This window comes from Condylura cristata, unplaced genomic scaffold (genome assembly GCF_000260355.1).
Source record: "Condylura cristata isolate star-nosed mole 26May11 unplaced genomic scaffold, ConCri1.0 scaffold00011, whole genome shotgun sequence".
Classification (NCBI taxonomy): domain Eukaryota; kingdom Metazoa; phylum Chordata; class Mammalia; order Eulipotyphla; family Talpidae; genus Condylura; species Condylura cristata.
This window is the reverse complement of record NW_004567112.1, coordinates 19,833,886-19,858,302: the sequence shown is the minus strand read 5'-3', so window position 1 is coordinate 19,858,302 and position 24,417 is coordinate 19,833,886. Positions and strand designations below refer to the sequence as shown.

Here is a 24,417-nt window from a genome sequence, read left to right as displayed (position 1 = left end):
AGTGGGCCTGGGCCTGCACCACTTGGCATGGGCCAGGGGAGGGAGAGGCCACCACCTACAGAAGTGGGGAGGAGAGGGGCTTCAAGGGAAGTGACCAGAGAGGGCGCACACATCCACTTTCTGGATTCACATTGCTAAAAGCAGCTTTGCCATTTTCAGCAATGGCAATTTTAGTGACTTAATTACATCACTATTTCGGAATAGCGTTTTATAAATATTTTTTACTACATTGTGAAAATCAGTTTGTTAAAATGCGTTTCTTAAAGAAATCAAGGTAAAAATAAACCAACAACAGCGTGCAAATACGCCTAAGGCTCCCTTCGAGCTGGAGAGGCTTTTAGCCTCTCATGATCTGAAGCTGCGTCCTCTGCCTGCAGCCTGAGCCTCCTTGCCTTCAGGCCCCTCCCTGGCACGGCTCTCTGCCGGCTCCCACATCCCACAGCCCTGGCATTTCTCCTGGGGTTCTGGTTTCCCAGTTTGGGTGTGTTTGTCCGATCGAGGACTGTGAGGTCTTTAAAAGCCCTGAATTCCCTCTCCCCACCTCCAACCACTCATGACACTGGTGTCAGATAGCTGTAGGGTGAATTAATCATCTGGATGGTCCAGGAACAAAGTGTGTTTTTAGGGGTCCTTTCCAAAGCTGCCCGTGTTCCATGACAGGGAATTTTCACTGATTAAAGGTAACCCTTTTGTTGGTTATATATTTCTCTTAAATATATTCTTTGACTCTTCAATAATATTCTTGTTAGTGCTTTTTTTTATGGTCGTGAAATTATTAAAATAATACTGTTAAAGTTCTCTGAGGTGATGGCCTCTACTTTTCTGAAAATGATACCAAGTATCCCACCTTTCACCTGCGTGAGTTTCTGGTTACTGCTGTAACAAATCACCACTAGCTAGTGGCATGAAACAGTAGATTGCGAACGACCCCCCCCATGCGTGTCAGAAGTCTGATTCTGGCCTCACCAGACTGGCGTCCAGGTGTCGGGGGGACACCTGTCATTCCCTTCTAGCCAGTCCAGCTACTTCCCTGCCTTTCCCAGTTTCTAGAGGCCACACATATTCCTTGGCTTGTGGTGCCTCCCACCAGCAGAGCTGGTGGGTTGATTCTTTCCCATACCACCTCCTCTTGTGCCTCTTTTTCTATTTTTAAGGACCCTGTGATTACATTGTGCCCGGACGGATTATCCAGGATAATCTCCTCCTGTCAAAGCCCTTGACTTAATCTCATCAACAAAGTCCCTTTTGCTGTGTAAGATATTGTATTCATTCGTCCTGGGGATTAGGACATGGGCTTCTTTGGGAGACCATTCATTATTCTGCCTCCCACACCACCTGCTGACACTGTGCATGTGTGTGTGTGTGTGTGTGTGTGCGCGCGCGCATGTGTGTGTGTCTGCAGGCACTCATCCAGCGGGAGCGATACCTGGGCACCTCAGGCCTTGCAGCTGTCAGGGGGTTTGTGGCTTGGAGCGGGAAGTGACTTCCTGCCCATTGCTGTGGTCCCAGGGCTGAGGGAGGTTTGGCTATAGCAGCGCGACATCTTTGGAAAGCCTGCCATGCACTGCTGAGTAACCTTTTTAGAAAACTTAAGAATGAGTTAAAAAGCCTTGGCTTCTGCTTCAGCTCATGTCTTATTAGTATTCAAAATCAGGGGCAGTCCATGCTTAACCATAGCAAAAAGCCAGCATCCCGCAATCATTCTTCCATGACACCGATGACAATGAATCTCAGGGTTAAGGGTGACCCATTTAAGAAATATATTTTTGCCGAGGAGGCTTTAGAGGGAGTCCTTTTAGCAGTTTGAATCAAAAGGTATTGAAGTTCCTCAATCCAGTTTTTAACATAGTTTCTTTTGCAGATGTAGAATAGGCTTTTTATTTTTATTTTTTAACTACTTCCTGAAGCTATTAGACCTAAATTAATACAGTTCAGACCCTGGAGTATACATGGCTGTACACATAGTAGGTACGCAATTGTCTGTTGAATTTAATAATCCAAAGCTTGCCTTTTAGATCCAGGCTATGAAAAAGTAGAAAAAGATTGAGATTAGGCAATGAATAAGCAGAAAAAAATTGAGATTAGATTGAAGTTGAGATTTGGCAATACCTATTAAGATTTAATTAGTATATATCAGTCCTTATATTTCCACTTCTTGGTATCTATACAAAAGAACTATTTGCATATGTGTGTAAGGACATTTGTATGTTTGTAAGGATATGAGTGTAAAGATATCTGCCTATGTGTACAGATATCAGATATCGGCAGGTCAACATTATTTACAATCTTCTTGGATTAGAAACTGCTTAATTGTCACTTGAGGAGTGACACAGTGAATATGGCACACACACATTAAGCAGCTTAAAAAAAAGGAAGGTCTTATAAAGTTGGAGCAATGAATCATATTACATATCTTGTATATAATACAAGATATGTAATTACATATCTTGTATATAATATGTAATTACATATTACAAAATTACATATCTTGTATATAATATGTAATGCAGAAGTTCCTAGAAGTATAGACACCAATGGAGAGCTGTGGTTCTGGGCTTGGTGTAGAGGTGGGGCCTGGGAAAGATGAGTGTTTACTTTCATCTACATCGTGTGAATGTTTTTTGAATAAAACATATTTAAGTTTCATTAAATTTAAAAAGAAACAAAACACAATAATCAAACATTTAAGACAATGATGATCAAACCTATTAAAATGTTACAAAGCAACAACTGGGCTAAATGTTAAAATAATTTTCCTACTTTGCTAAAAGTGTGTTTGTATATGTATGATGTGGGGATATATTTATACAGATACATCCTTCTACTATATGTATGCATAATATATATACACACATCTATAGATACTCACTACCACTACACTTGCAATAATAGAGTATAAATAAATACTAGTTTGATTAAATCATAGCTACATTCTTTATCACTATTCTCATTTAAAATGGCAAAAATGTCTCTTAATGATTATGATTGATCTGGTAATTGAATACAGTTTGCCTTTTAAATAATTCAATTAACTTTAGTAAATTAAAAATTTTTCTTTAATAGTAGCAACATGAAGAAAAAGCGAAGCACTGCTTTACAACATGTAGCATCTCTTTAAACGAAACCTTTCCGAGTGTGAAGAATGCATTTAGGTTTTATCAAATGAATGCTCTTTGTTAGCAAAACTGATCTAAATCATGATTTAAACCTGACAAGCACAGCAATCTTCCATTTGAGCAAAAATGTTGGAAACAGACAGGATGGGGTGGCAGAACTCTTGGGCCTCTGGAGATATCCCAGGAAACAAAAGCTGCCCTTAAGGAATTGCACAAGATTGACACCAACAGGAAATCCTTTCCAGACTATGTGAGACTGTAGATTGGGTGTTTAGTTCTATTGAGAGAAAGGGAAGCCACTGGGTTTTCTATTTACCGGGGGAACCAGCCCTGAAGATTCTCCAGGGTCTGTGCGTGCACGGCTGTCTGCAGGGGTGATCAAATCCTCCCCTTGCCCCGCAGGAAGAAGGCTGTCCGCAGACCGCAATCACACACCTGCCGGGCGCCAGATCAGCCCTCCACATGCGGAGACACTCGCCGGCGGCACAAAGCTGAGCTGGTCCACCCCGCCCCACCCCGGCCCAGTCCCTGCGGAACAAAGGGTGTGCGTGTGTCTTCTGCACCTCCCTGAGTCAGACGCAAGCACATGCCTTCCATCACAATTAACTCGAGAATCTGAAACACAACGCCAACTCACTCATGCCACGCTCAGAATCAATGCCATCAATACCCAGAACCAGGATACCGAAAAAAACGAAACAAAACAAACCTATTCAAAGAGTAAATACTCAAAGCAACAGGGCTCCCATCAGACACACTCCAAGGTCAACAAATCCAAGACAAGTTCAAGTGAAGGGGCCCCTTATAAACTGAAGAAGCCATTTCCCCCAACTAAATGCCTGGGGGTCTAGCTAATGGAAGGTTCTGTGAGATAATGAAGAGTGGGTCTCTGTGAGCCAGGCCACAGGTGCCCCAGGTAAAAGCATTCACATTGCATTTTTTAAAAATTTCAACTCCTGCTCCATGTGATCACTTAAACAGCATCTACAATCAAAGAAGGAAGGAAACAGGGGGCTTAAGGAGAATGAGCCAAAGTCAGGAACAACTGCTGCCAGGGCGTCCTCCTTCATGCAGGGCCCCGCTGAGCCTGGTGTCATTGTAGGGAAGGTGCAACCCTTCGAGTTTACATCTTCAAAGGCAATCGCAAAACAAAAGCTAACGGCAATGGCTTAAACTCTTATGGGGGACCAGGTTAGTCACACAGAGTTTTGATAGACGTGATTGAGCTGGACCACAGAAGTAGCACGTGTGCCCTTTGGAAGGCTCTAAAGAAAAGGTGCCTCTGGAAAGCTAGAGGTGTGGCCTTACTGGGAGTCAAGGCGGGGACCGAGTGACCTCCCAAGGTCCTGATTTAAATACGTCGGTAGAGTCAACCCTGCTTATCCAGCCCAAAGGAGAAGACAGTGACAAATCATCCTAAGCTGAAGATAATAAAAAGTTATATTTGCCTTTGGAATGTATTTCGGTACTTAAATTAGAACATGTCTTTCTGACTCTCTGAGAATTCACAATGCTTCACAACAGCCACAAAGAAGGCCTGACCTGGCGCTGGGAAGCCACCCAATTTCGCCATCCTGTCCTCCGTGTAACTCTTCTTTGCTAGGGCTGAGACTATCGCCTTTCACTACGGCGTCCAACAGCCCAAGCAGCCTCGGACGGACGGGGCTGCCTGGCCCAGGGCTGTCCCTGGCCTCAGACTGAGAGGGGGGAAGCCCTCCTGTGACCTGGTCTTGCATCTGGAGTCCAGCTCCAAAGTGCTGAGGGAACCGCGGGCAACATCAAACCCAGGTAACTGCTCCTGGTGATCACACCTCTCTCCGACAGAGGACACTAGAAATTAGAAAGCTAATTTCTTGAGCTCTGTGGAAGAGAAAGAACAGACTTCAGTAAAAAGGAAGCTGAGATGAATGTCTGGCACTTGGAACGAAAGCAGCTGCACACGTGGGAGAGGCACATCCCGAGACGGAGGGACAGAGACATCCCGGGATGGAGGGACGGGACTGCCATGTGAGCCCAGTGCCGAGATGCAAGGCGAGTGGCTCGCAGGAGTCCCTGGAGGACTGGGAGGAGGAGAGGCCGGCTGCCCTCTGTGCTCAGTCAGCTCCCAGGACCACCAGGGCAAGGCGGGTGTCACCTAGCAGAAGGCGGCCCAATCAGACCATTCCGGAAAGGTGTCAGAGTCCTTTAACCAGAGACTCCAGCAGAGAGGCAGCATTTGCCCCGGAGGGCCTCTCTGATTCAGAGAGTGACTGGGCAGTCACGGCCGAGCACAGCCAAGCTCTTGGCCCCTCAGGCAGGATGTGTTATTACAACCATTTTTATTTTTCCCTTTTCATTCTGAAAACCCCAAATTTTCTTGTTTAAATATGGCTATATAATTAAAATGAAATAAAAGTAAAAATTCAGTTTCTTTGTCACAGTAGCCACATCTGGAGGCCCCACAGCCACACTGGACAGCGCCAGCCTGGAGCACACCCATCTTATCCAGAGCCATCTCCGGGGTCACACACAAACCTAGGAGGATTCTACAATCTAGTACCTACTGGCCATGGAGTAGTAGAAATAAAAGAAGAAATGCACTGTACGAAGTTTCTTTTCTAGGTATCATCAACACTGTCCTGTGGTAGACAAGGGGGTAGATTTCACAGCCTGTTTCAGAGATGAGGAACGTGGTACCTTGCACGAGGTTCACCGCTGGGTGGCATGGTTGAATTAAAACCAGGTCTTCCAATTCCAAGGACATAACTACTGTTTATGCAATTACCGCAAATAATGTTACCTGCCAGTTATTGTGTTCAGGGCTGCCTCAAGACTCAGGTCTCCCGGAATGAGGCTGACAAGTCGCTATAGTGCTTCTGCTCACTGGTTATTAAAGTGATAACTAAGCTTTGTTCAATGAAGTTTAGTAGCTCTGGAGGTAGGGAGCTTTGGGGTTCAAATCCTGATTCGTCCACTTATATTTATTGACAGAGGGCAAGTCACTTTGCGTCTTGGAATCCTAATTTCCTTTTGTTGTGTACTTGCTTTGTAGTGTTACCAGGAGGGTTAAATAAAGCAGTGCACCTGAAAGGCATCGTACAGCCTGGTACATACCGTGCTCGGTGTCAGCCGGGACTGCCAGGGTTTACAATGCACTGTCACATGCGAGGACCTTCAGAACAAGAAGGCATCACCATTTTACAGCTGGTACATCTTGGCGAGTAAGAGACTGACTCGTTGTCATGCGTCTAGAAAGTTGTAGGTCTTAGGGCATGAGCTCAGGCTGTCTCAACTCCAGATCTATGCTTTTCTGCTACACATTGTTGCTTCTCAGGAAGGAAGGCAGGAATGGTGCACCGGCAGGGTTTAGGGAAATATCATTATCCTTCTTCATTCCCATCTTCCTCTCTTCTCTGACATGGACAATTACTCTTTTTGTAATTAAATGCCAAAGGCTGTGCAAAGGCAGCTTTGAGCATCTCTTCCCATCGTAATTGCCACCCTTCAGCCCCTCCTATATAGAGGTCCTCAAGTCCCACCCGTGAGGAAGTTAACACCTGAATAAAGAAAGCGCTTAAATTTGAAGCAAAGCATTCAGATTTTCTCCTTGGAAAGCCCACAGATCAAACACCTTTTTCCCATCTACATTCTCCCCAACTCACGGCTGTCACGAAAGGTATACCAGAATAGATACCAGAACCCCGCTGACCCCAGCAAGGCCCCTGATGCCAGTGCTTGTGTTTGCAGGTTAGTGGACTTTGGACTGGTGTGTTACTCGGCCTCATCACAGCACAAGCTGACCAGTACATCTGTGCGATTCAGGGCGAGAGCCACTTACCCGGCCACCACGATCTCGAAGTCCCCATCGTGGTCCACGTCAGTAACTGCCACCCCATAGTTGAGTTGGGTGGGGTTGCTGTCGTAGTCAGGGGGCAGAACCGAGTTGGTGACTGCAGTGAACATGGGCTCAGCCCGCTGGGACCCTTCGGTGGTGGGCAGAAACCACATCAGCAGCAGAAACGGTAACATCCTGGACACCTGAAACCAGAAGTTACCGGTGGTCTGAGAGCTGTCTGGCCAGAGCAGCCCGTAAGAGCGACTCCTGGCAGGCAGGGTGCTCTTGTGCTCGCTCACAGTGGGCTTTGCAGGTATCGACTGCCACTTGACCGACCTCTTTAAAAGGGCAGCCCACCCCGTCGCATGCGATTGCCCTCCCTGGTGCTGCTTTTTCTTCTTCTATACCACCTTTCCCCACCACACCGCCTGCATGATCTTACTCATTACGCATGTTAGGTATTGTCCATTTCCCTCTACTAGAAAGGAGGCTCAAGCAGGGCAAGGCACTGTTCTGTTCACCTACAGTATCTGGCACATGTCTGTGGAAGGACAGAAAGAAGGGGGTGGGGAGAGGGAAAGGAAGGAAAGGAGTCAGGGGAGGTATAAGTACACAGGTATCTCCCATACTCCCAGAGACAGACTGGCATAATGAAGAAAGTAATGGACTTCAAACAGTGTGGGGGTAGGGTGAGATCCCCGTGCCGATCCAGGTCTAGAACAGAGAGACAGTGAAGGATTGTTCTTCTGTGGGACGTACCCCAGAGGGCCTGGAAGGGGTCTGTGACTTGGCAGGTCCCCCAGCCAGCGTTTCTCTCTGGAGCAGCTGGCCATGGCCTGCAGATAGGACGCAGCCAGTTAGGGAATGCATTCCGGCAGGATCTGGCGGGCAGCTCATCATTCACTTGGAGAAATTAAACCATTGCATGCGTGTTTTATTATAAATTAATTATGTATAATCCATTGTATAATTCATTATTATATCCCTAACATAACTCAGGGGGGTTGCCAAGCAGCCTGGGGCCACAGATGCCGGTGGCACATACCCGGGAGACAGATGAGAATAGCTAAGGAGGTGGAAAGACTCTGCCCCTCCTTGTGTGAACAGGGAGGCACTCAGAACACTACAGATGGCACCGCCCTGTCACTGCCCGCGGCCTAGGCAGAACTCACAGCGTGTTCTGGTGCTGCAGGAACCAGCCCCACAAAGCCTGGGAAAGTCTAGGCCCACAGGCAAGGCAGTGCCTTCCTGCCTTCAGCAGGCAGCAAACCCTTCCTGGTGGAACTTTTCCGACCAGCTTGTCGCGCGTCTGGCAGCCGGGAGCAAGGCTGAGCTGATGTCTTAATGAAGAGCTGATCTGAAGACTGACTCCCCATATGGAGACATTTGCTCCTGCCAGCAAATGAGCTTGTTCCAGTTCAGGACCCAACGACCAAAAGGAAGCACCTGGACACTGGCTTTGGAGCCAAACACGATTCAGAACCCCCCTAACGCCTGGTGGGAGGCTGCGGGGCTCCTCAGGGAGCCCTTCTGTGAAAAGGTTCTTAAGGTGCACTCACGGGCGCTGCCGGGGCTGCACTGTCAGAGTGAGGTCAGCCCAAATGACAGAGATGTCTGAGCAGCGTCTTCCGCTGTCTCACCACCAAAGGCAGGCGCAGCGCTGTGAGTGTGCACGACTTGGCAGGAAGCTTGGTGGGATAAAGGAAACTCATAACTAGATTAATGAGCAGCGGAATGAAAAGCTAAAGAGTATTTAATAACCAAGGTAGACACGCTGAAATGTAGCATGAAGCCCAAGGTCACTGGACTTTTCAAGGAATGACTTCTATTTAGGGTGACTCTCGGCTTAAGAGTCCAATCTGCTTGATTGGCACCTGCTTGAAAGCATCCCACAGTCAGTTTACACTGCTTGTGATGGACATGGAGGAGTGGGACCTAAAGCATGCCTTCCAGAAGCTAGTTAGTTCCTCCCAGGCAGCATACTAGAAGTCTGAGGTCACCGCCACCAGGTCCTAATATGATACAAGCAGTTGGTGGAAATTCTCTAATGAAGGCTACGAGGGACACTCTTGATTTTTACTTTTTATGTGAAAAGTAACACTTTCAATTAAAGGAGCCACATGAAAAAGTGTGACCCTATATAAGTTATTTCTAGATAAATAACCTTAAGCAAGATTAAAAAGAAATAACACACCTATGGGCTGGATTCTATCTTGCTTGGTGACCTTGAACAAGTCACAGCATCATTGGCTACCAGTTTTCTCCAAAGCTGGGCTTTGGGAGTAGATCTCTAATGGTCCATTTTGACTCCCAAATTTAATGATAAAGATGCCCCCCCCCCCGTTTCTTCTATAAACTTTAGACCAACCTGTGGTCTTTCCTTTCTGAGCATATTAAATATATTTTAGCAAAATAGCTTTTCCATAAGCTTCTACAGCAATCCCCTTCCAGGGGCCAAGGGAATGAGTCCTTGTTAGTGTGGAGCCTGAAATCCCCTGAATGAGACAGAGGAGGAAGGTGGCACTCAGCCAGGTAGGATGAGCATGGGGCAGGGAGAACATGTCCTATGCACCCCATTCTTCTGTCAGAGGCTCCCAGTGCACCAGGGTTGCTCAGTACCAGTGGAAGTTAGAGGGTGAGTGCGGGACTATCTTGATGGCGGATGGGGAAACAACAGTAGGATCTGTACTCTCTGGACCTCAAAGACCTCTCTTTATCTTCACATTTAGAGTGGTGCCCAAAGCAGCAGCAGCAGGAATTTGTTGGGCATGCAGAATCTTGGGCTCCATACCAGGCCTACTAAACATTTTTTTTGTATTTTTTTTTTAAGATTTATTTATTCATACAGAACTGGGGTACAGGCCAGAGACGGAGGGTGAGAGGATTCACCAGAGGCAGAGTGGGGAGCAGAACAGGCAGATGGACGAAATACACTGCTGAGGGGAGCAGCGGGCGGGTCAGGGGAGGTCTGCTGCACCATGTGGTCACCTCCGGGGCAGGTGGGGATCGAACTCATGCGGAAGTGGCTTAAGCTTCTTAGTGTTGTGTTTTAACCCGCTGCGCCACCAGGGAGGGCCCCTACTAAACATTTTAACAAGACTGTAGGTGATTTAAATGCATGTTGAGTTTTAAGAAGCTTTGTTCAACGTTAGCTGTATGCCAGCATCACTTGGGGATCTTTAAAAAATACTATTGTCTGATCATGATTTCTGGTATGACACCAGAATCATAGGCTACAAAGAAACAGTGGATAAGATGGACTGTATCTAGACTTAAAAGTTTAGTCCATCAAAGGACACTATCAACAGGGTGAAAGACAAAGTGGGAGAAGAGATTTGCAAATCCTATTTTGGATAAGAGTTGACTATCTAGAATATATAAAGAACTCCGACATTTCAACAACAAAAACAACCTGATTCAAAATGCCAGAGAACTTTAATAAAACTCTCCTACAGAAGACAAACATGTAAACACAGCACAACAGCACCATGTTAGGGAAAAGCAGATCAAGAGCATGATAACACTTCACACTCTTAGGATGGCTACAATAAAAAAATCAGAAAATAACAATTGTTGATGTTGATGTAGAGAAATTGGGACCTTTATGCATTGCTGGTGGGGAAGTAAAATAGTGTAGCAGTTCTTCAAAAAGTCTAAAGAAAAAGTAAACTATTATAATAAAAAAAAGTCTAAGTACAATTACCATGTGATACAGTAATGCCACCTGTGAGTATATACCAGAGATGGTTTGAAATGCACCGCAGCTCGTAGCAGCATCGTTTACAATAGCCCAAAGGTGGAAGCCAGACAAGTGGCCATCAGAGGTTGAATACCTAAGCAATGTGGCTTACACATACAAACAAATATTGTATGTCTTAAAAAGGAAGGAGATTTTGACATTTGCTATAGCATAGATGAATATTTGCATGAAGACATGCAAAGAGAATGAAGTGAATCATGAAAGGATATGAACAGTATGATTCCACAGTTGTCAAATTCAGAGGCAGGAAGTGTTCTGGTGGTTGCCAGGGGTTGGGGGGATGGGAGAATGGGGAGTTAGAGCTTAATGGAAATGGAGTTTCATTTTTGGAAGTGAAAAAGTTCTGGAAAGTGAGGGTAGCGATTGTTGCACACTAACGAGGAAAGTGTTTGTTACTGAACTGTAGACTTAAAAATTGTTAAAATGCTAAGTTTTGTGGTATGTATATTTTACCATTACAAAAAAAAATCACATCCAAAATAGTCTCACTTACTTGGCATGGAGTGCAGCAGGAGCCTCAGAGTTTTAGAGCTCCCCATGTGGTCCTAATATGCTGCACAATTTGAGAAACACTATTTTATACCAGTGCTTCTCACACTTTAATGGGTGTGTGAATCACCTGGTGGTCTTGTTAAAATACAGGTTCTGATTCCAGAGATCTGCAGTAGGGTCCAAGAGTCCGTGTTCCTAACCAGCTCCCGGGTGAACCTAATGTCCTGCCCATAAGCTATGCAGTGCCTAGGAAGCTTCCACACTTTAGCTCTGAGAGTGAAGAAGCCAGGCTAAGTACCACCATGGAGGCACCGGATTGGTATAAGAAGCTACAGGCAGATCACCAGCCTCTAGATCGTAGGAGCGGAAATCAATCGATGTTTATGCAGTCTCCAGGGCTGCAGGCTCAGTCTATCATTATACATTCAGGTACTGGCTGTCTTCAGCTCAAAGTCAAATTACCACAATTGACGTAGAGTGACAAAGAGGGATACTGACTCTAATTTTTGCGAAGGTGTGGGAACAGGGGAAAGGTTGGAACTGCAGGGCATCAGGTCAAGGAGACGAGAGAGCGCTACCACGATAGGTCAGAGCCTAGAGAAAGTAGGATATGGACACAAATTTGCAGGCTGAGATAGAGAAAAATGCCAACCTGTTCCCCAAAGCCATCAAATGCTCAAGTAATATTTGTTAAATGAAGAAAGGAAGACTATGTCCCTATGTCCAAATGATGTGAAATCGCAGAAACTGCTTGCGACCAGACATTCAGCTATTTAAAAACCATCCTTCCTTCAAACAGTGCTTCTCAAGTTCCATCATGCTCAGGAATTGCCTGAAGGAATGTTGGTAGGACGCAGATTCAGTTCTGGTGGATTGCAGGTGGGGCCTGAGCCTTCAGGTGCAGTAAGGCTGCTGGCCTCAGGCTCCACATCCAGAGGCTCTAGTCCAGTGGTCCTGGGCCCCAGTGCCCAGGGGAAACCTGGTTTGAGAAATACGCAGCTCTACCCAGGTCCTTCACCCAGTTTTAGGTTTTTCTGATCTGTGGTGGAGCTTGGGTGCTGTGTATTTTTAGAAGCTCCTCAGATGGTGCTAACAGGCCGTCTGGGTTGAGAACCCCTGCCCCAGACTTGGGGTCCCCAGATGGGCGTGCAAGCTGCAACTGACTTGAAGTGAAAAATGTCTCTGCTACCCAAATTCAGCACCAGCTTGTTGAATTACATGAACAAAATATTTTTAGTGGAGACTGTCAAGGGAGAATGGAGTTTGGGGGTGAAGCAGGGCAGGTGGTCGTGCCTGACACAGAAGGTCTGGGGACACCCAGCGACCTCACATCTCACATCTGGTCGGGACACTCCTGTTTCATGGCTGTGGACATTTGAATCTTTGGAGGAAATGTGGAGGGAAGTTAAAAAATAGTGTTAAAAACAGAGTTGTGGCCCTCCCTGGTGGCACAGCGGGTTAAAGCACAGCACTAAGAAGCTAAAGCCACTTCTTCAGCATGAGTTCGATCCCCGCCTGCCCCAGAGGTGACCACATGGCGCGGCAGACCTCTCCTGACCTGCCCGCTGCTCCCCTCAGCAGTGTACTTCGACGATCAGCCTGTTTTACTCCCTGCTCTGTCTCTGGTGAAGCCTCTCACTGCACCTCTGTCTTGTACCCCAGTTCTGTACGCATAATAAATAAATCTTTAAAAAAAAAAAAACAATTGCAAAGTAGGTTGAACCGGGGTTTTTTTTTTTTTTTTTTTGCCTGTTTCTGAGCGCTTGTGTGCATTCCGGCGCTATGTCCCAGCACCCAGAGGAGCTCTCAGAGGCGAGACCACGAAGGCGGCAAGTGGCAAGACAGGGGTCCGCGCAGCCCAGGCGGCCTGCTGAACACCAAAGGCAGAGCCGGGCACAGGGCACAGGGCCAGGGTGCCAGCCGCAGCCTCAGTGGGAATGTGGGCTGCTCCCGCGGAGGGCGCTTTGCTAGGGCGAGAAATAACAGGGCCGTGTTTTAGACAGTGAGAAGAACTGCTTTGTAATAATGATGTCTTAAAAATGCTCTATAAGCAAACTTTTTGAATAATCTTCAGCATGAGAGAAAGAGGGGAAAAAAAACCAGCGAACCGAAGTCTAAGTCGGGGCCACCCACATAAATCTCCACCCACATAAAGCAGCGAGAGGCCCTGGTGTGTCGGTGTCCTGCTCCACAACCAGCTGAGTGCACTCCGGGGTGGGGGTCTGGGAGGCAGCAGGGCAGCGCCCACTGCTCGTTACCCCTTTTTCCACACAGAGAGTGCTACGGTCTTTCGACTGGCTGTGGGTCACATGCAGGCAGACTCGGTTTTCTGTGGCCTCGGGACTCTGCTGAATTGGGTCTGAAAACTGGTAACCAAGCAACCTAGATTTCTGATGTGGGGTCAGGCAGCTGTGGGGAGAGGCTTCCAGGGCGATTTCCAGGGCAAGCAGTTCTTTAGCAATTATCGAAAGAGCCAAGGACACCCCCAGAGCTCTCATAAAAGCCACAGCCCTGAATACTTTAGATGTTGGGGAGAAGCAGGGTGCACAGACCTATGGGAGAACAGAGTCGCTTGGGAGAGGCAGCTTTGGGGTCACCAGTGCGACGGAGACTCCCTCCCCCCCTCCCAAGAAGCACCTGGAACTAAAGCATCACACACTTAGATGAGCTAAGAGAGGCCTCCCGAGCTCCTTCTCCCACGAGGACACATCCTGTGGCCCTTCCGTGAGTGAGGGGGGTGCTGGGGTGGCGGGGACCATGGTGGAGGAGGAAGGAACACGAAGAGCTATGGAGGAGATCCTGGGCAGGGTGAGCTGATGGAGCCTTCCTCAGCGGTCGGTGGGTGGCTGAGCACTAAAGGAGGCTGAGAGCTGGCTGATGAGGAGAGGCAGTCTCCGCAAAGGTCTGGGGGACACACTGTCACCCCAGGCCCCCATTGAGCACTGCCTGCTCCCTGGCTCATGATTTAGGGGGCGCTCTCATCCAGATGACCTTTTCTATTAGGGCAATGGTTCTCAACTGTCACCCCCTACCCCCACTCTGGGAACAACTGTCAATGTCTGGAGATATTTGGGGTTGTCACAACCAGGAAAGGGGGCTACTACTGGCATCTAGTGGGTAGGGGCCAGAGTTGCTGCCAAACATCTTACAATGCAGGGCCCAGTATCCACAACATAGATTTATTCAGACCGAGACCCCCACTGTTCGACTCTGAGAAACCTTACAAGGGTTCAGGGTTCCTCGTCCCCCTCCGCCCCCAACACCTGCTCCCAAGGGCCAGAGGAGGCTCTCAGCAGGTGGGTCAGTTTGGAAAAGCTGACATGGGAGCTCCTTCTGGACCTGCTTCACTGCAGGGCCATTCTCTGCCACGTGCTGAACTTGGCTGTCCTGGCCCATGGGGGCCGGGGGGTGGTGGTAGGCGGGGTGCACTGGGAGGTGCGGGTGCACTGGCAGGCCCCCTGAAGCCCTCTGGCTCCCTGGCCTTCCAAACAACTGTAGCTATGATGGATTGCCATCTGCCCGAGCACCACCTCCCGCTCTCGTCTCCCTTTCCCTCTCTCGCAGGTCCTGAATTTCAGCAGGGAAGCGGCAAGCGATTCCCCGGTCCGCTTCAACCCCTAACGCTCTCACTCAGGCTGGAAATCTGGTGTCATATGTGGTCTTGCTTCTTCTTCCTTCTCAACCACTGGGTCACAAAGTCAATTCCCGTACATGATCTCTCGGAAAGCTGTCCAGTCTTTCTAGCCTGCTGCTGGGGGTTCACTCCCTTTATCCTCCACCCAGACAATAGCAACATTGCTAACTGCTCCCCTCGCTTCCTCTCATCTCACCCCACTTCCACATTCCTCAGAGCAGAATCTGAGTCTCAGAGCAGCTCATGCTGCTCTTCAGTGATTCACAGGCTGTCTGCATACGGCCAACAGGGTTTGCTGCAGGTCCATGTATCAAGCACCGTATGAGAAACGGGCAATCATGGTAACACTGCCACTGGCTGTAGGCACCGCTCTAGCCATCCCCACAGATGGGCCCGCCGAGTCCTCAGTAACCTTGTGAGGTAGGTACCATACTGTCTTACTGCACAGAGGAAGCAGCTAAGGCACAGAGAGGTTAGTACCTTGCCCACAGTCACACAGCTAGTATGCAGTAGAGCCAGGATTTGTGCCTAAACCGAGCGGCTCTAGAATTCTTCCTAGGTACTAACTGTATCGTTTCTCTGACTATTCCAAGTTTGTCTTAAACCAAGTGAGACAGGAGCATGGGAAGAAGAAGCACCTGTGCCCGGAGCAGGGGAGGGAGGCCTAGGAGAGAGGGAGTGGTGAGCTGGTCAGAGGGACAAAGTAGGGCAGTGTCCAGGCCGTGGGGCCAGCATGTGCACCCCCTGGGTGGGTTTGTGTGGCCCAGGGAGGTGGCTGGAGTGTGGCGTGGAGCAGGGCAGGTGGCAGGAGGGAGGCTGGAGACGGCTCCCCGCGGGCTACAGGAGCCCAAGGACAGGGGATGACGTGGCTGGCGTGGTGTGTCGGCTCCAACTGAGCACAGGTGGGGTGTAGGGGTACGGGCTGAAGGCCAGGGGCCAGTTAAAAAGCAAAAACTGTGGTCACAGTGGGAGAGGAAACTGGAAGCTGCCACTCCTCCCTCCGCCCCGCCCCACCCCCCCCTCCATCCCCTCATTCATTCTTCCAGCCAACACTGGTGCCCTACTCTGTGTCAAGGACCTGCTCCAGGTCTATTCCGAATAGCTGACAACAAAATGCAGCCCGTGCTGGGTGGAAGTCGTCCTAATGCCCAGTTATCAGCGCTTCTGCTCCCCCCTGGTCCTCTGGCTGCCAGCCTGAAAGACAAACATCAGCCCTGGCACCGCCCCTTCCCCTGGGGCACCACCAGCTATGCATCTTCCCCAGCACTGAGAAAATAGAAGGCTGCCTCCACCTTCCCCTACCTGGAGACACGCAGACACTGCCTGCAGCTGCTTTCGCAGGGGAGACTGGATCCCGCTCCAGCAAAGACAGACCAAAGCTCAGGGGAGCTGGGCCAGGAGGTGCCACAGGGAGCAGCAGGCTAACGAAATGGTGTCTGTGAAAGGGAGAGGCAGATGGAGCCTCCTGACCTCCTAACAGGGCAGAGCGGGTCCTTCGAGCGTATTCTTAACTCCCCAGACTTCCTGTTCTGTAAAATGGGAAGTGAAATGAGCTGATACATGCCAGGCAAACAGAAGTCCAGGCTTCCCCTGGCGGTGATGGTGCCGGTGCTATCGTTACTGCTCATAAATGTTCGTCGAGTGCACTGGTGACCCTCAGGAGATGGGGCCCAGGCCCCCTCATGTGCCCCTTCTGCGCTCAGCTGCCGAGGGCTGAGCGGAAGGCTGTGCGTGGGGCTGTGTGACTTTGAGGAACGGGTTTGCTTCTGTTACAAATTTGTCTAGGGACCCTTGTGGAGTTCTTTGACTTCAATGCTGTTTTCCAAATGTAGAACCTGTCAGTGTCCTGTAATAGACACAGTCCTCCTTCAATCATTTAGGGTGCCTGTGGATTTGGTTGCAAATGAAAGCAAGACTCCTGCCCTCGTGACACTTCCGGCTCCCTGGGGGCCACATGCAGGGGGAGCCGGAATAGTAACAGGTGCTGAGTCCAGAAGAGGCCCACACAAGGGAGGAGGGCAGGTCAACAGCAAAGGCTCTCTGGAGAAGGGGAGCCAGGACCCCAATAGGACCTGCCTTCCAGGAGCTGAGACGGGCCCAAAGGCAGAGCTATGGTGCAGCTGGTGCTGTCAGCAGCAGCTAGGGGGTGCAGAAGGGGGCGGGAGGGGGGATCCAGAAGGAGGAGACAGTGCTGCTTATGGACAGCAGCTGGGGCCTTTAGAACCTGCTATGCCCAGGGAAAGAGCCTAAAGTCACCCCAGGGGGAGTTTTTGAAGTCGGCAGAGACATGACCAAACGGGCACTGGAGACCAGCACCCCAGATCTGGGGCAGCCGTGTGCAGGACAGCTTGGCTGAGAATGAGAGGGTCACAGAAGGATGTGGGCATCCTGGGTGGGGGTGGGGTGGGGATGATGACCTCCAAAGTTCTTTTCCAGAGTCCATGGGTCAGGTTTTTTTTTTTCCTAAATCATTTAAAATGCATTAGTGGATCTTGCTATTTAAATGTATCCTCCCGGGGAATCTGTCTGTGAAGCAATGATTCACTGGCTAGTCTGTCTTCTGTGGAAATCCAAATTATCATCTATTCTATCAGCTTAAAGCAAGGTAAACCTGCGCTAAGCTTCCTTGCAGCAGCCTCGTGGAAGGGGGTGGGCAGGGGAGACTCAGAGGGTAGAGAAGAGGAAGAGAAACTCGGCCTCGCTCGGGACTCAGAGTTGGCCCCATCTCGTGAGATGGATGCCACATGGGGTCCTCAAACCCTGCTCAAAAGTGCGACGTTTGGAGGCCTACAGAGCCCTGCGGCCAAGTGCCAGGTATGGGAAGAAGGTTGCAGAAGGCTGACCTCACTGGCCGGGGCTAGTGTGGAGAGCCGCTTTGTTCCAAGGGCCACCTTGGCTCCAGATTGGTCACCTCTATTCACCGGTCACTTGTCCACTCCCTGAGGACCACTGAGTGCCATACAAGGCACTGAGGTTGTAGCTGAAAAGAAAAGCCAGTGCCTCCCAGCACTGCTTCACAGGCAGCATCTTCCTTCCTAGGGACTCTTCCACCTGCAAAGGCCTCTTTGGAGATACATAGCTTCTCAGACGAGGGGTTATGATCACGATTTCTAAGAAAGAGTCTGTTCTTAGAGATCAGAGACTGCGGGAACGTGACAGCGCTCAGGAAGGAGCCGGCGGGTAGTGGAAAGGGCCCCTCTACTCAAACCCTGATTACAGGGCTGAGCTCCAGGACCTTGGGGCCTCCCCGACCTGGGGGCCAGTCAGGTGGGAGCACGAATGCTCCCCAACCCAGTGGGAAGGAGTGGTATAGTCTTCGTCCCCTAATATCAGCCTCAAGTGACCTCCCAGGCACAGAGAGGGCAGACCAGGGTCAGCTCTTCCATACAAACACCAGCCCAGCTGCTCCCACAAATCTTACAGGAGCTCCTCTGCCTTTGGGGGTAGGGAGGGCGGCGTGGGCTTGGGTTCCAGGGCCTCTTTCTTCGCAGAAAGCTGTGGTCAGGATTTGCATGAATGACTGTTCCTTACAGACAGATATCCATCACAGCAGGACTGGGGTGCAGATGGAGAAATCTCCACTTGCTCTCCAGGTAAGTGGGGGCCGCTGTGGGAGAGAAGTCCCCGTAGTCCCTCCTCTGGTCACAGGGACACCCTAGCTCAGCTGTGATTCCTGTGACCTTGTCACTGTGCTTGTCAGGTACAAACAAAGATAAGAGTAACTGGAAACAACAGGGAGGGTCATTTTACACTCTCTGCACTCCAGATTCTTCTGTGGCTAATTAAAGTAATATGTCAAAACGTCCCTTGGAAGAGATCTTTAAGAATATGTCTGTTAAGTAAACAAGGTTTTACTAATTAATGACACGCCTCCCATGCCTCCTTGAAGTTCCTTGTGGAACTTTCCTGTGCAGACGGGTGAGCAGGAAAGGCTGCAGGAGTTGTCACCTCCCCTTCCCGGAGGGAGTGGGGACAAATCCAGTCGCTTGTCATTTGTGGAGCTATCAGTTTCTCCTCCGGATGTTGATCAGATTTCCTGGGCTGAAACCAACTCACAGGGCCAGAGTACTGGAATTTTTCCAAAAAGCAAGCGCTTTGCTTCTTACGACATGAACATGATTTCTTTCAAGGAAATTTTTTTCTCTTTTTTAAGTGCCCCAGGATTTTGAAGGACAAATTTTTTGACATCTCTTTAAATATGATTATTATCTAGTTATCATTTGCTAAGACCACCTGTCCCCCAACAACACACATACACACACTCACAGGCATGGGGGTGAAAAAAATGATGCACCCAATATTCTACAATGAGTCAGTGGCATGGCCAGAAATAGAACTTTTCCAAACTCCCAAATTCTTAATAATAGCAATATTAATAATAGTCTCTTTATAAATTTCTAAGTGTTTTCACAGCTCACATTTAATCTTCACACTTTGGGGGAGTTTGGGTAAGGCAGTTTTGGGAGATAGCAGTCTGAGTTCCAGACCAGCTCTGCCACCTTCTTGCTGGGTGACGCTGGTTAGTCTCCTCTCCTCTGCCTCTCAGCTGAAATGGGGGAGCTGGGTGCAAACACTCCTAGGACCCTTCCCAGCGCTGACCTGCTGTGATTCTCTGAGGCCACGCTCTCATCCAGGGTTTCTCAATCTTGGCATCGTCGACCTTTTAGGACAGACCATTTTTGGGGGGCTGCGTGGTAGGATGCTCAGCCTCATCCCTGGCCTCTCCCCACTAGATGCCACTAGAACTCCCTATTCCAGTGTGGCAATCAAAAATGTCTTCAGACACTGTCCAGTGTTGGGGTGGGGACCAAAGTAACCCCTTTGATCGTTGCCCAAGAACTTTAATTAGGGCAAGATCATGAGTGGTTCACTGGAAAGATTCTCTCTTTGCCTCTTCCTCAATCCCGTCTCACCTTTCTGCACACTTTTCAAACACCACCTCTCCATTCCTTGCTGCTTCTCATTTCTTAAATGCCCTAAGTGGTCCAGGGTGTGTTTGGTGTGATAATGAACCAATTGATTTCATACTTTCTCCTAACGAGAGTTCACAGGTTTATGTCCCCTAAGCAACCAGCCAGGCTCCCCAGAAATCCTTTGCAGAGCCCCGACCGGCCTGGAAGCCTCTATCTGCAGCCTGCAGGAGGCTCGGTGAGCACGGATTTGTCAGCACTCTTAAATCACTGGGCTCCGAGGAAGGCTTCTTCCAGCACAGAGATCCTTCCCTAGGAATCAATAGCTCAGGGCCTTCCATCACATTCAGAATTATCCAGGGACCTGTAAAATCTCTTTTCCCCAGGCATAGTAGAACCCCCAAATGAAAGCCCCATGGTGGGGGAGGGAAGAAGGCCTTGTCCATCAGCCCAGATGTTGCTGTGAACAGGGCTGGTGTGCAAGCTGGACATCCCCATCTCTCTGGCTGAGACAGGAAGCCCCTGTGTGATTCCCAGGGACCCCCAATAATGTCTCCGACTGTCTGAATCCCCCTGTGTATCCTCCAAAAGCAGGGGCAAGTTCAACACCTTTCCTCTGCTCTCATCAGAGGGTTGGCAACGTCACCAGTTAGCGGAGGAGGAAACTGAGGCATAGGCAGAGGTTAAGCTGTTACTCTAAGCGAGTAAGTGGAGGAGCTGAGTTCTCAGCTTGTGTCCTTCCGTCCAGTCAGAAAGCAGGGTCAGGGGCCGTCACCCAGTGGAGCTAGCGAAAGAGACGTTTCCTTTCCTCAATGTCTACGGCCACTTTCCAGAGTCTACGTCCCTTCTCCCATTCAAGCAAAAAGTCCAGAGAGCTCGAGCTATGGCTCTATTTTATGTCACTCTTTTCCTCTGGTCCTATCTGGAGCTGGACCAAGCCTTGAGAACGCAGACGCATCTGTTTAGCTACAGCTGGGAGCAGGTGAAGCTCTCTCACAACCTCCCAGAACCCCACTTTAAAGGAGGGGGGTGTTGCTCTCTGACAGTTCATGTTATCCTATCACTTCCTTCCTCCTGAAGATGAAAACCCAATTTGTGAACCTGAAGGAGACAAGGAACCTTGAGCATCTTCCCTGGCAACAAGCATCCCTTGGGTGAGCCTTGGGGACAGGAGAGGCTCCACCTCTCAGAATTCTGGCTTGGCGGCACTGGGTCCTTGTGCATCTGCCGAGGCTCCGAGGGAAGCCAGAGGACCTCCACAAAGCATGCAGAAGAGCAGGGTGGGGAGCGGCAGCAGAGGGGGCAGCCTGAGGCCACTCAGCAAACCTCCCTCTGGGGGCCCAGCTCAGGTGTCAACAGTCAGACACAGAACAGAAAAAGGCCAATGGAAATGGTAGTATCTCCCAGGTCACCCAAGGAGCCCTAATATGAGGACTCTGCAAAAATAGAACATGCAAGCATTCTGACCTTGAACTGGATGGGGAGACGGGCAAATACTTGTTGGGAATGCACCACCCTGTCCAGGATTTGAGTACTGGAGAGGCCATAGGGAGTGGTGGAGGTCAGTGCCCCCTCCAGCATGCCTTAGCACAGGGAGAACTGCAGGCCAGGGGCCCAGGGCAGTTATGACTGCCAAATGCATGGACAAAGACCTGCAGGCACATTGCGGTGGCCTAAAAGACCACTTAGAATAACAAGACAAGGGAGTGGGGAAGAGGAAGGAATCCCTAGGAATGTCTATTACCTGGATATCTATAAGAAATTTATCGGTATCTTGTCTCCTCACTCTGAATACTAAACTCAAAGCAAATTTCCCCCAGATTAACTAATTTACTAAGCTTATTAATTTATGAATGTCTGATCAGTCAGCAATTTTTGAGTATCTATTGTGCAAAGATGACACACTCATCTCCCATAGAAAAGAGGAAGCAGGTGCTGGGAGCTGCATGAGCTCCGGGTAGAGAACTGGGGCTCCTGATACCTGGTCCTTCCTGCCTCTTCCACAAAACCCACGAGACTTTGGGCAAGAGACTTCCTTTCTTGACTTCAGTTTTCTCATTTCAATACTCATGTGAGTATTGAGGATGGGATGGTGTTGGACTACATGCTCAAAGATGTTTCTTCCAACTCAAATGTTCTTAGCCTCTACAAGTTCCCAGTGAGCTCAAAGAAGACCTCGGCACCGAGCACAAAGAAATGATCTCAGAGAGCGGGTGAAGCTGAGAGCCAGCTGTTCCTGTTGGAATGTTTTACTTGCATTTGCCATACTGCATCTGGGATCACAGGACCACGTGATGTCCAGGAGCTCGTGGAAGGGCTTCCATCATAAAGGTGATGGTTGGGGGCTATGGCCGGAGCTTGTAAGTTATTCTACTCTGGGAGGGCAAGAAGTTCGGCAGTGGCCCTGAGCTGGTGTCTTTGGCGCCCCCTACTGGACATCGGTGAGTCTGCTCTACGTTTAAGCTTCTATCTTCTCAGCAGGCAGCATGGATGATTGAGAACAAGAGGCAATTCTCAATAAGAGAATTGGTCAGTGTGCTTCTCTCCAGAAGAGTTCATGTCTCACTCCCTAGAATTATTGATCCACACATTTACAGGGGCACTCCTGGGCAACGATAGGGACATCTTAACCAAACATCAACATAGCAAGTCATAAATATCAGGATTGAGAACACCAGGTGCAGCCCAGATGGAGAGAAGGGAAGAAAGAGCAACAAGCAGGTATTTCATTGCAAAAATCCCCAGTGGAGAGATGGTCTTGGGAAATGCAGCAGAAAAATGTTAACTGCAGGAAAAGAGTAGAGCTGGGCTTGGAGGCAGCCCCATAAGAGATTTCCAGGCTAAAGCAGAGATTCTAGTTCGAAATACCCATCCAAGTTCAGGGGTGAGGTACAGGTAAAGAATACAGTCCCAGCTGAGCAGCTCAAAGCAGATAACTACCACCGCCTTTGACCTTCTTCAGAGACCATAGGTACCAACCGGAAACCACAATATTCCAGACCGTGGTCCACTGTGCCAACACTAAGACCCTGAACTCCCTTTGTTGCCTTTTAAATTGATTTTAGGACTTGCTGCCAGAAGGATTCCTTAATCATCAGAGGGAACAAAAACACTTCCTCAAAGGACCACATTGGAACAATCGCCATGTTCCCACTTTTCCATCTTCCAGCCCCCTTCCTCACGCCTGAGAGTAAGCCATGTGGCACAGTGTGACTCTTGAAATTTGCCCTAATTCAGTGTTGGGTATCACTAGCCCCATGCAAGTGGGGTCAAAAATCTGCCCTCCATAGCTTTCCTCTTTCCACATGCTTTCCTCCTGATTCAAGGCAGCACTACAGAGCTGTCCTCTAATCCGGAACCCTCTCCCAGTCTTTTCCACCTGGCTTCACTTGAAGTACTGCACCCATCCCAGAAGACACCTCAAGTGTGACTCAAGAATATGTCCTGCCTGGAGAGCTGAAGCACCTTCTGGGGGGGCACGGGAGCCACACTAGGCGTCTGCCCCACCAGCAACAGTAATATTCATTAGTCATTCCTGGAGGAAGGGGACTGTTCCCTCCCCAACCCCATAAGCATTTCCTGCCCACTCTGGGAGGCTCCCATCCAGGCTGGGATGACTTTGGATTCTTGAGTTGGTTTCTGCAGAAACAGTACTAACCAGAGCTCCCAACTACTGTACTGTGAAGAAAGCCGCTGCATTGCTGGGCATATCCCCAACACCGGTCTGCTGCCCCATCAAAGCCTCCATGTGCCCCCACGGGGCCAAGAAGGACCCCTGGTTCCCTGGGAATGCCTGAAGCTGGCTTGCCTGAGACAGACTGAAAGCAAGCAGACCACACCTCGGTCCAGCAGAGGCAGCTGGCAGCTATGCCGCGCGCAGGGCTGGCTCTTGGAGCTCGCTGCCACCCAGCGCTGTGCCTGGGAGCTCGCCTTCCCTGGGGAGGCAGCGCCAGCCCCACGGGGCTTCTACCCATCTAGCAAGCTTAGCACCCGGCCAAGGGGCCAAGGCCAGCAGCTTCCGTAGCCAGGAGCTGAGCCTGCCCGGTGAGGTGTCTCCCCAACAACCCCGGCACATCCTTCCTCACCTGCTCCGCCCCCCTCCCAGCGCCGGCGCCCCCTTCCCAAACAGCTGACCTCCAGCGCGCCCCCAACACCTTCCCTGTCAGCTGTATGGCTGTCGCCCCCTACACCTCGGCTCCCACCTCTCCACCTCCAGCCCGCTCCTGCCTCGCCCCCAGCCCGCGGGGATTCTCTGCGCGCCAGTCGAGTCCAGCGCCTCTTGGCAAGTTAGAAGCAAAGCCCCGGCCGCCGCCGCCTTCCCGGTTCCCCGGCGGCGTCCTCGCCACCCCTGCCGGGGGATCGGGAGGGCTCATAGGGCGGGAGAAACTTTCTCCGCCTGAAGGGGTGGGGGCACCAGAGCGGGTACTCACTCCGGGGCCAGCGCTCGCCGTCATCCTCCCGCTCTCTCAGCCCCGCCGCCTGGGGGCGTCGGAGCGCGGACGCTCGCTGCCGCCTCTGCCGCCGCCGCCTTCCACTCCCAGTCCGGTCCCGGGCTGGCCTCGAGCCTCCCGCCCCGACGCCGCTCGCTCGCTTTATACAACTCCACTCGAGCGCGCCCGGGCTTATGTAAAGGCTGGCGGAGACCCGCAGCCAATGGCGCGGCAGCTGGAGCTAGGGGCCCGGGGGTGGGG

The 24,417-nt window shown here is 50.0% G+C and overlaps 1 protein-coding gene across 1 annotated transcript in view; it reads right to left on the bottom strand.

Annotated features, from left to right (window-relative positions):
• CRTAC1 (cartilage acidic protein 1) overlaps positions 1-24,284 on the bottom strand; it is a 125,564-nt gene extending 101,280 nt beyond the window's left edge. Inside the window, exons 1-2 of the mRNA XM_004681019.2 lie at positions 24,157-24,284; positions 6,934-7,133 (exon numbers count right to left, since the gene is read on the bottom strand). Coding sequence (XP_004681076.2) covers positions 6,934-7,133; positions 24,157-24,180 — 224 coding nt within the window. The 5' untranslated portion in view covers positions 24,181-24,284. The remainder of the gene's footprint in view (positions 1-6,933; positions 7,134-24,156) is intronic.
• Between the last annotated feature and the right edge of the window lie 133 nt (positions 24,285-24,417).